At 34.3% G+C, this 12,642-nt stretch overlaps 1 protein-coding gene across 7 annotated transcripts in view; it reads left to right on the top strand.

Moving 5' to 3' along the window:
* The window catches only part of SYTL5 (synaptotagmin like 5), a 257,063-nt gene that overhangs the window by 215,074 nt on the left and 29,347 nt on the right, over positions 1-12,642 (top strand). For all 7 annotated transcript variants that reach the window (XM_077145610.1, XM_077145605.1, XM_077145607.1 and 4 more), the window contains 2 exons: positions 1,089-1,218; positions 3,791-3,897. In XM_077145610.1, the coding sequence (XP_077001725.1) occupies positions 1,089-1,218; positions 3,791-3,897 (237 nt within the window). The remainder of the gene's footprint in view (positions 1-1,088; positions 1,219-3,790; positions 3,898-12,642) is intronic.

Below are 12,642 nucleotides of genomic sequence, written 5' to 3'. Positions count from 1 at the left end.
AGGAGTTGTGTGCTATCAACCTCCTACTTACAGGTATTATGTGTTGACGAATCATTAAAGACCAAAATTAGTCCACGTTGAAGCTAAATTGATTAGTGAATTCATAAAGTCTCCCTGAAAGTCTAATGTGGGGGCTAGCTATAGGGCAATAAGGACAGAATTCCTCCCAAATACCGTAGGACTTCGAAAGGTACCTTTGGTCATGTACAGAAGGGGCAATTAAAAGTTACCTTTCAGGTTTGATCATTATCACACCATAGTGTCATTCGCATGGACATTTAACCTTGGCCCCGCTCCAACTCTACAAAATTAATTTAATGCTCAAGCAGCCTTGGGGTGATATAGCAGCCAAGCCCCATAGGCATCAGCAAAATTGGGAAGAGTTTTCCTTTATCATATGTTATGATGAAAGCAAGTCTCAGGCTGAATTCTGCCATGTGTGGAGGCACTTATTAACACACAAGAGAACAAGCACCTGTTTCTGTAAGCTAAGGATGTTCCCACTCTTTAAACTTTTATGAGCTTTGATGACCCCTCACGTAAAACTTCTATTCCAACATAGATGTAACCAGCTATATTCTGATCAACCAGCCTTCTAGATGGAAAAGGTGACGTGATCTTCTGTTAAATAGGGACGGAGAAAGTAAGGAGGTAAGAGGTGGTTGAGAGTGAGGCATGTTTACAGTGGAGACAGATAAAGAACCAAACAGATTTCTAGGCCCTAGTACTACTCTGAGGGTATGAACTGTGCCAAATTTAAAGTTCCTCCAAGATGGGATGTATCTGTATATCTTTCTTGTTAATTATATATTTTATAACACTCACTGATTTTGCCAATGAAAAATGATCTCTAACATATTTTGTGTTAAGTAGTAAACCTACTGGTATATATTTTAGATAGTAATTTTTGATAATATGTTTTGGAGTTATATGGACTCCTGATGAGGGTCCTTCAAATGTTAATTAGCTCTTCTTAAAGTAATAAGTACAAATGTGTTTATACTGAAGTACATTAATATGGGAGTATTTTAAAGTAAATTAAAGTCAGTATAATGTGTGGGTTTTTTTCATTTTTGTTTTGTGGGCAGGAGCATGGTTTTGAAAATTCCATGAGTTTGGCTACCATTGAGAGCACCTCTGAGGACCTTGCAAAGAGTCATCACAGAAATGCTTCAGGCACACCATCCATAGCAGTGTCTGGGGCCTCCCTCTCCTCAGGTGGATATTTACAACATTCTCATTCTGTTCTAAAAAAATGACTAAATCAGATGGAAATGACTACTGCTCCATATAGCATAAAATGGATATTTCATGCCTTAGAAAATAAACATCCATTTTTTTGACCCATACTGGTAGGCCCATTCCATGAGAATTGTTTGAAGGTGGACCCAGGTAATGCCTTGGGCCTCTTGCATTCATGAAAAATCCATTTGCTGTGCATATATTCTAACTAGGAGTCATTGCTGAGTTTCAGAGCTATACCAGAATGTCAATATAGGAGTGTGGGAAATAAAGGTTTTTTCAGACAAATGACAGACAAGGGCATTTGCAGAGCTCAAAGCAATGGTGAGTCAAGTGATGTGGTGGTCAAAAGTTCTCCATATCAGATATATAAGTCATTCCATGATTTGAATAAAGGGTTGTTTGCAAGCAATGTGTATCAGTCAACATCTCCAGAGAAATAGAACCAACAGGATATATGTGTGTGTGTATATATATATATATATATGAAGAAATTTTTTTTAAGAAATTGGGTCACAGGATTCTGGGACTGGTAAGTCCAAGATCCATAGGCAGGCAAAATTCCATAGGTGTATTAGGCAGGGTTTTCTAGAGAAACAGAACCGATATGAGATATCTGTAGATATGAGAATTATAAAAGTGTCTCACACAACCATGGAGATGTTAAGTCCAAAATCTGTAGGGTGGGCCATGAGCTGACAGCTCCAATGAAAGTCCTCAATGAACTCCAAGAAGAGGCTGGCTGGCTGAAGCAGACAGAGGGATTCTCTCTTCTGAATTCTCCTTAAAAGGCTTCAGGTGATTAGATTAAGCATCACTCATTGCAGAAGACACTCCCTTTAGCTGACTGCAGATGTAATCAGCCATGGATACAACCAACATGCTCATGATTTAAGTCCATGAAATGTCATCACAACAACAGACAACTGGGCACCATCACCTGGCCAAGTTGACACATGAACCTGACCATCGCAATAGTGCAGGGAAATTCTAGTAAAAGCGATATTACAGTCTTGAGTCTGAAATCAGTAGGGCTGGCTAACAGGGTCAAAATTCAGAGAGGAGTAGAGGGGGTAGACTTGAGGCAGAATTTCTTCTTTCTGGAACCCTCAGTACTTTTGCTCTTAAGGCCACCAACTGATTAGATGAAACTTACCCAATGGTAGTCTCCTTTTTTTAAATTCAACTGTACATGCTAATCCCATCTACAGAAACATCTAGGCCAGTGTTTGACCAAATAACTGGGCACCATAACCTAGGCATGTTGACACAAAATTAATTAACCATCACACAGTGTTAAGGTATTCATAATCAAATACATCATTTTGCTTCATCATCACAATAACCCTCTGTTACTTATATTGCAATTCTATTACCTATGAATAGGGAAACTCTTTAGGAAATTTTGTTATGATTATAAAATTTATGTCCCATGTGCAAAATTAAATCATGATGAAACCCTCAACATGAAAAAGTTACCTGTTAACTAATGATGATGTTTTCAGAAAGCCTAAGGTTGAATTCTGTGTACTGAGTTGGAGAGTGTTTCCTAACTAGATAACTCCCAAAGGATTTTCTTAATGTGTGTGGTCATTGCTGCATTTTGTTCAGAAGGGGAAAGTAGTTCATCTGTTAAATGAAAAATTTTAAACTAGCTTAGATGCCATCACCATAGAGTCTAGTCTACTTGTATTCAACAGCTCCTGTTCATTGAGTATATACTCTATCAGGCACTATGCTAAGTAAGCACTTCATTTGCATTATCTCATTTACCTTTTCAAGCTTAAGTACTTGATTTGGAAAGGTAGTCTCATCTGCTCTCTTCAGTCTTTCTCATTATTAAGCAACTGTATCTATCTCAAGAGGGCTTTGGAGTATAAAATTAGTCTATGGAAATAAATTGCCCAGAAATTGGTAAGCTATCTGTAGCATTACTGAAGGGTGCATTGTTCATTAACTTATATTTTAAAACTGAAATCAAGATGCTCTTCTAATGAAAGCATGTTCTGGTGCCTTAAGAAATAGAACTTCCTCTCAATTTAGCTATAGCCCCTCCCTTTTTGTGTGAAGATAATTCGCTATACCATTAGTTTACAGTAGCAATTTAGAATTGGTTGACTTGCATTTTTCGTCAAACATGGCAATACAGTAAATTATCTAAATATTAAAGTCAAGAATGATTAATGTTTTATTTTGTCCAAGCTTCAGAGCCCATTCTATGAGAGGTTTTCAAAGTCTAAGAGCAAAACAGAAGCCTTAAACAGCTTAAAATTTAACTTTTTGTAGTAAAGCATTTAACCTCCTGTGATCAAAGGAGGAATAAATACATCTGTGATGATAATTGAGTGTAAGGCAATTTCCAAAATACCATTTTAAAAAATCGAAGTGTGTTAACACAGACAGCATAAAATTACTGATTCTGACCACTGCTTTCATGACACTATGTCCTATGCCTAGAGTGAATTGGGATAAGGATGATATATTAGCAATAAAATCTTCCAACAAAATAAGATGATTCACATCTTTCCTTTTCATTTTTCTCCTCCAGACCGGAGTCGATCTGAGTTAGATTTGAGTGGGTCATTTTCAGAAGACTTAGAGGATACTGGAAGCATAAGAAGTAAATCTGTTCCTGGGGCTTTAGACAATGACTTGGTAAGTTGGATGTCGAAGAGGGTCTAGTGATAATGAGGAAATAAGGGCATGATCTTGCTCTAAGTCATTCAACTTTAAGGTGATTCTTACAGTAAAGTAAGAATATAGAATAATCTTCTCCTGTTACTCTCCACAGTTAACATACAGAGCAATAGAGAAAGTGGTTTAGAGAAGGTAACAGATAATTAGATTAATGAGTGAAGATTAGCTCTAAGAAAATACCTGTTGTGGTTTTTAATTCCCAGGTTAATGCACATCACTTAATCTAAATCTTGGAAATAGGGATCTTAACATTTCCTAAACCTCATATTGCTAGACCTATCTGACTACATACTTTTTATCAGCATTTCTATGTGTCAAATTGCCTCAATAAGCTGCCTTCTTATCTGAGATTAAATTATGTGAAAACCAATATTCAGTGAACTCATTTATAAAATGATAAGGTCAAATTAGATTATCATCAAAATTCCTCTGGCTGTAATATTCTGATATTTTAATTTCTATAATTGCTATAAAGAAATTTGAACTCCTCAGAAGAAAGATATAACACAAATGTTAAATGATATTAGTATTTTGAACTTGGAGTTCAAAAAATAAATATTATAGATTTATATGGTATAAAACTGATTAAAGTATAAATCTTAAAAGTAATTTAAAATCCACCACAAAAAAATGAGGACAATGAGATAAAATAGTTTCAAATCTTACTGTGCTTAACCTTTAAAGAGTAACTAATTCCAATGTTATTAAACTGTTCCTGATCTTAGAAAACATGAAAGTCTTCAAATTAATATTTAAAAATTAATATAACCTCAAAACCCAAACCTGATTTTAAAAATAGTTCACAAAAGAAAACTGAAATCAAATTAATTTATGAATATATATGCAAAACTTGAAACATAATATCAAGTAAACCCTAGGAGTGATTCAAAAATATTGCAATAAGAATAGGTTTTATTCTAGATGTGAATGAAAGAATTAAGCTATATAAGAATATCTATTAACATAATTTATTACATTAGTATATTAAAGGAGAAAAATGCAAGACTATGTTAATACATGTTGAAATTTTTGATAAAATTTTACAAAAAACATAATAAAAATGCTAATTTAAAACTAACAGAAACCACTTAAAGATGATTTACAAAAACTAAGAACCAAAAAACCTACAGCATACTTCATTTTAAATGTTGAAATGATTAACCTATTGCCATTAAAATCAAGAACAAAACAGGGGTTCTCACTATTACTATTACTATTACTACTCAACATTGTTTTGATGGCTCTAGAAAATGCGATGAGACATAAAAATGAAATGATCTTTATAAATATTAAATGAGATACTGTTTTAGTTTGCTAATGCTGCCAGAATGCAATATATCAGAAATGAGTTGGCTTTTATAAAAAGGACTTAAATTACATGTTCACAGCTCTAAGCCCATAAAAATGTCCAAACTAAGGCATTCAGAGAAAGATACCTTGACTCAAGAAAGGCCATGGTGGCTCAGCAGGCAGAGTTCTTGCCTGCCATGCTGGAGATCCGGGTTTGATTCCTGGTGCCTGCCCATGCAAACAATAAAAATTAAAAAAAAAATGCTAAGAGTAAAATAGGCTTAACAAGACAGTTGTTAATATTGAGTGGACCATGGTGGCTCAGCAGGCAGAGTTCTTGCCTGCCGTGCTGGAGACAAGGGTTCAAGTCCTGGTGCCTGCCCATGCGAAAAAAAAAATTAAGAAACTAAGTCCAGTAACATATAAAATGGATGACACACCATAAAGAAGTGGGATTTATCCCAATGATTCAAGGTTGGTTTAGCATTAAGAACTAAATTACATACAAAAAAATACGTAATGCAACATATTAATGGAATAAAAGACAAAGACCACATCATTATCTCAGTAGATACAGAAAAAGCATTTAACAAAATCCAGTATCCATGCCCTTAATCTAACAAAGGGCATCTTAAAAATGCTATACTTAGGACAGGCCACGGTGGCTCAGTGGCAGAGTTCTCGCCTGCCTGCTGGAAACCCGGGTTCAATACCCAGTGCTTGCCCATGTTAAAAAAAAAAAAATCGCTATAGCTAACATCGTACTTAATGGCAAAATGATGCTAATTTCTTTCCCCCCTAAGTTCAGGAGCAAAACAAATGTTCCCCTGGTCACTATATCTATTCAACATTGTACAGGAGATTCTAGCCAGTGCAGTAAGGAAGGGAGAGAGAAAGGAAAAAATAAACTAAAAGAAATGAAGGCATTTCATTAGAAATAAAGAAGCAATATCTTCTTAATTTACAGATGACATAATTCTATATGTGGAAAATCCCAAAGAATCCTAAAAAATATTACCAGAACTGTTATATGCATTCAGCAGGGTTTCAGGATATAAGGTCAGTTTATAAAAATTAATTGTATTTCTGTGAAATAATAATGAACAATCTGAAAGTGAAATTAAGAAAATAACTTCATTCACAATAACATGTGAAAGATTGAAATACTTAGGAATAATATTATAAAAAAAGTTATATAAGACATGAACACTGAGATTTATGAAAATATTGCTGAGCTAAATAAAAGATCTAAATAAATGGAGAGACAGTCTATGTTCATGGATTGTAAGACTCAATATTGTTTAGATGGAAATTCTCTCTAAATGGATATAGAGATTCAACACAATCCCTATCAAAATCCCAGCAGGAATGAACAGTTAGAAGAAGAATTCAAGGAAAAAATTCTATTCACAGTAACAACTAAAAGAATCAAATGAATAGGAGTAAATCTAACCAAGTACATAAAGGACTTTTACACAAAAAAATTACAAAATATTGCTAAAAGAAATCAAAGTACACCTAAATAAATGGAATGACATTCCTGTTCATGGATTGGAAAATCAAAGTCATTAGGATGTTGATCCTAACCCAAGCAATTTATAGATCCAATGCCATACCAATCAAACTTCCAATAACCTTCTTTGCAGAAATGGAAAAACCAATCATTGAATTAATGTGGAAGGGTGAGGAGTCCCACATAGCTAAAACCATCTTGACAAAGAAGAATGAAGCTGGAGGATTCACACTTCCCAATCTTAAAACTTATTACAAAGCCACAGTAATCAAAACCTCATGGTACTGGCATAAAGGCAGACATATAGATCAATGGAATCAAATTGAGAGACCAGAAGTCAACCCTAACAATTATGACCAACTGGTTTTTGAGAAGGTGGCAAAGAGCACTTAATTGGAAAGAATAGTCTCTTTAGCAAATGGTGCTAGAAAAAAATCGATCTCTATTTGCCAAAAAAGGACCTCGACCTCACACCATATACAAAAATCAACTCAAAATGAATCAAATACATAAGTATGAGACCCAGATCTATCAAACTCCTAGAAGAAACCATAGGGAAGTATCTTCAGGACCTTGTTTTAGGCAATGATTTCTCAGACATTACACCCAAAGCACAAGCAACAAAAGAATAAAGAAATAGATGAAACCTCATCAAAATTTAAAACTTTTATACCTCAAATGATTTTATCATGAAAATAAGCAATAACCTACAGAATGGTAGAAAATATTTGGCAACCACATATCTAATAAATATCCAGAATATATACAGAAATCCTTCAACTTAACAACAAAAAGACAAATAACCCAATTTTAAAGAGGGCAAAGACTTGAACAGACATCTCTCTGAAGAAGATACATAAGTGTCCAGAAAGCACATGGAAAGATGATCAACATTATTAGCCATCAAGGAGATGCAAATCCAAACCACAGTGAGAAATCATTCAACACCCATTAGAATGGCTGCTATTAAAGAAAAATGGAAAAGAACAATTGTTGGAGAGGATACGGAGAAATAGGAACACTCACTCATTGCTGTTAGGAATGTTAAATAGTGCAGCTGCCATGGAATTCAGTTTGACAGTTCCTCAGAAAGCCAAGTACTACCATATGACCCAGCAATCCCACTGCTAAGTACATAATCAAAAGAATTGAAAGCAGGGACTTAGATATCTGTGCACCCATGCTCATAGTGGTATTATTCACAATTGTCAAAAACTGGAACAAAGCAAGTGTCCATCAGCAAATGAATGGATAAACAAAATGTATTATATAAATATAATGGCATATTATTTATCATAAAAAGGAATGAAGTCTTGAAACATGAAACAACCTGGATGAACCTCGAAGATGTCATGTTGAGTGACAAAAGCTAGACACAAAAGAACAAATGTTGTATGAGCTCACTGATTTGAAAAAACAGAATATGAAAACTCATATAGTCAGAATCTAGAATATAGGTTACCAGGGGACAGGGTGGGACTAGGGAAGGGGAAGTTCAGGCTTAAAATGTACAAGATTCTTATTTAGAATGATGGAAATGTTTTGATAATGGATGGCGGTGAAGGAAGCATAACATTGTGAACATAACTAAGCAAACTGAAATAGATATCTGAATGCAATTAAAATGGGGAAGTATTAGGCTCTATATGTGGTAACAGGATTAAATTTTTTTAAGAAATCCATGGATCTACCCTACCCAAACAGGGAACCCTCAGTTAAAGAATATAGTTAATAGTTCATTTATAAACCTGTGCTTTCATCAATGGTAACAAATGTTCTACACCAATGCAAAGGTGTTACTAATAAGGTGGTATTTGGGAATCCTGTATTTCATGCATGATTGTTCCATAAATCCACAACATCTCTAATAAAGAAAAAAAATTTCTCCAAAAAAAAAATTAAAGACGTTTTGCACTTCAAATGACACCATTATGAATAAAAAAAGATAAACCACAGAGTGGGAGAAAATATTTACAAATCATATAGTTTGTAAGTGATTTGTACCCAAAATATACAAAAACCCTTAAATTCAGTATTAAAATGACAAACTCTGGGGTACGAGGGTAGTTCAGTGGTAGAATTCTCGCCTGCCATCTGGGAAACCCAAGTTCGATTCCTGGCCCATGTACATCCCCCCTCAAAAAACAAGCAAGCAAACAAATGAAGCAAACAAAACCAAAAATTTAACAAATGATACTGCAATAAGGAATACTCACATGGAAAAAGAATGAAATGTGACTCCTGCCATACAGCATACAAAGAAAAAAAAGGACAAACATTAAATAATGGTCAAAATATTTAAATAGACATTTTACTAGAAAAGCTTTACAAATGGCCAAAAACCACATAAAAAGAGGCTCAGTATCATTACTCAGAGGAATGAAATTTTAAATCATGGTGAGACTACTCCACACTCACTAGAATGGATCTAATAAAAAACTGGAACCTTTATCCATTGCTGATGGGAATGGAAAATGGTACACTTTGGAAAAATTTTCATGGTTTCTTTAAAACATAAACCCAGCAATGTTTTTATTTCTTCCCAATGATTTCATTTCATTTCTACCCAAGAGAAATGAAAACATAGGTCCACCTAAACACTTGTGTGTGAGCGTTCGTAGCAGCATTATTCATAATAATCAAAATGTGCAAACAATCCAAATGTCCATCAGCTAGTGAATAGATAAATGAAATGTGCATTGTATTCCATACAAGGGAATATTATTCGGCCATAAAAAGGGATGAACATTGATGCTTTCTACAACATTGTTAAGTGAAAGAATCCAATCATGACTATGTATTATTTGATTACATTTGTGTGAAATGTCCAAGAGAAGCAAATCTGTAGAGAAGCGAAGTAGGTTAATGGTTGCCAGGGACTATGGATGAGAGTGGGAATTGAGAGCAAAAAGGCATGAAGAAACTTGTCAAGTTAAAGGAAATTTTCTAAAACTGGATTGTGTTGACACATGCCCAACTTTGTAAATTTGCTAAAAATTACTGAATTGTATCCCAATAAAACTGTGAAAAACAAATAAACAGCAATGGAAATAGCTGAAATTAGTTTGGCAATATATAGAAAATTGTTAAAGCTGGTGATCAGTTAGGAAGGTTCACTATTGTATTTTTGTGTATGCTTGAACTTTTTCATAATAAAAGCTTTTAAAAAAGAAAGTAAGGACTTATGGGGATTAGAAGTTTAAGTGCTGACAGCTGAGTAATAGCAAATGCAGAAAAAGCAAAATATAGAATATAGAAAAAGGGCTACTTAAAAATATTAAGGTTATATTTCTCAGAATTAAGGAAAGATTTTATTTCCGAGCTTGAAAGTGTCAAATGAGAAATAAATTAAAACCCACAACTAGATACATTATAGTAAAATCTAAGAATATCAATAAAAGAGAAAATTCTGCAATCTTATGCAGAAAAATCCTATTACATACAAATAAACAAGAATTAGGTTGACATCAGAGTTTTCAGTTACAACACAGGGTACAAGATGACAAAGGTGGAATATATTAAAAGTAAAAAAGAAAACCAGTTTAAATCTGAACCTAGAATTTTAAACCCTATTTTAAAAGTTTTCCTATTTTTAAAATACAAGGGCATTAAAAATATTCTAAGGAATAGAGGTCTCCAAGACTTGTCACACAAACCCACACTGAAAACAGTTTTTATGAAATTTTTAAGAAGAGAAAGGAATCCAGGAATGTTTCAAGGGATATAAAAAATAAAGATGATTATATAATTTGATAAAGTTGTCTTGATAAATTTAATGCTAATACTAAAGAAGTGAATTATAAATAGAGGATATGTACATGATAACAGAGAATTTAAATTCTGTTAAAAATCCTACTCATCACTCTCTCTGACGTCAGTACAATTAGGTATTACTAACAAAAATTTAAGTTGAATATCTTTGCAAGTTTGCAAAGTAAAAACATACTACTAAATAATTATTTGGTTAAAGAAGAAATAATGAAAATATAATATTCTGAAAATCAAGTTTTGTAATGAGGTGTATTTTTTTTGCATTTGCAACATCATCACCTTTCTATATTAACTTGTGATTTTCTATGTAGACAATCATGTTGTTCTAGTTTGCTAGCAGCCGGAATGCAATATACCAGAAATGGAACAGCTTTTAAAAAGAGGAATTTAGTAAGTTGCTAGTTTACATTCTAAGGCCTAGAAAATGTCCCAATTAAAACAAGTCTATAGAAATGTCCAATCTAAGGCATCCAGGGAAAGAGGCCTTGGTTCAGGAAGGCCAATGACGTTCAGCATTTCTTTCTCAAGTGGAAGGGTACACGGAGAACATGGCATCTGCTGTGGCTTTCTCTCCAGCCCTCTTGTTTCATGAAGTTCCCTGGGAGGTGTTTTCCTTCTTCATCTCCAAAAGTCGCTGGCTGGTGGACTCTCTGCTTCTCATGACTATGTCATTCTGAAGCTTTCTCAAAAATGCTTCCTCTTTTAAAGGATTCCAGTAAACTAATCAAGACCCACCTGGAATGGGTGGAGACACGTCTCCACCTAATCATGTTTAATACCCACACTTAATTGAATCACAGCTCCATGGAGATAATCTAATTAAAGTTTCCAACAGCCATTACGGAATAGGGATTAGAAGAAACAGCTGTCTTTACAAAATGGGATTAGGATAAAAACCTGGCTTTTCTACGGTACATAAATTCTTTCAAACCAGCAAACATGTCACCTGTGAGCAAAGACAATTTTATTTCTTCCTTTCCAATTTGTATACTTTCATTTTCTTTTCTTGTGTTCTATTGCATTACCTAGTACTTCTAGCATGATGTTGAATAGGAATTGTGAGAGAAGATATTATTGCCTTGTTCCCAAGCATTTCAGTTTCTCACCATTCAATATGATGTTAGCTATATGTGTTCTGTAGATGTTCTTTATCAAATTGAAGAGGTTTGATTCCTTTCCTAGTTTGCTGAGAGTTTTATCAAGAATGGGTGTTGGAAAATGTATAGAAGCATCTTCAAATCTTGTGATAGGCAATGGCTTCTTAGATTTTACCCTCAAAGAGCAAGCAACAAAAGAAGAAATAGATAAATGGGACCTACTCAAAATTAAATATTTTTCTGCTTCAAGGGACTTTTTCAAGAGAGTGAAAAGGCAAACTACACAATAGGAGAAAATATTTGGAAACTTCATGTCCAATAAGGGTTTAATATCCAGAATATATAAAGAAATCTCACAACTCAGCAATAAAAAGACAGGCAATCCAATTTAAAAATGGGCAAAATACTCAAATTGACATGTTTTCCAAAGAGGAACTATGAATGCCTAAAAAACACATAAGAGATGCTAAATTCACTAGTTATTAGGGAAATGCTAATCAAAACCACTATGAGACATCATTTCATACCTACTAGAATGGCCACTATTAAAAAAAAAATGGAGAACTGCAAGTGCTTGAAAGGACATGGAGAAATAGGAACACTTATTCACTGTTGTTGGGAATGTAGAATGGTGCAGCTGCAATGGAGGACCATTTGGCAGTTCCTTGGGAACCTAAGTACAAAACTGCCATATGATCCAGGAATCCTGCTACTAGGTATATATTCAGAACAACTGAAAGCAGGATTATGAACAGGCTTTTGCACACCAGTGTTCATAGTGACATTATTCACAAATACCAAAAGATGGAAACAACCCAATTGTACATTGTTTCAGTTTGCTAAAACTGCCAGAGTGCAATATACCAGAAATGGATTGACTTTTATAAAGGGGATTTATTAAGTTATAAGTTACATTTCAAAGGCTGCGAAAATGTCCAAATTAAGGCATCAACAAGAAAGGCTGATTGCATCTGGTGTTTCTCTGTCATATGGGAAGGCACATGGCAATGCCTGCTGATCCTTTACTCCTGG

Source organism: Tamandua tetradactyla, chromosome X (genome assembly GCF_023851605.1).
Source record: "Tamandua tetradactyla isolate mTamTet1 chromosome X, mTamTet1.pri, whole genome shotgun sequence".
Classification (NCBI taxonomy): Eukaryota; Metazoa; Chordata; class Mammalia; order Pilosa; family Myrmecophagidae; genus Tamandua; species Tamandua tetradactyla.
This window is presented reverse-complemented; position numbering and strand designations above follow the sequence as displayed.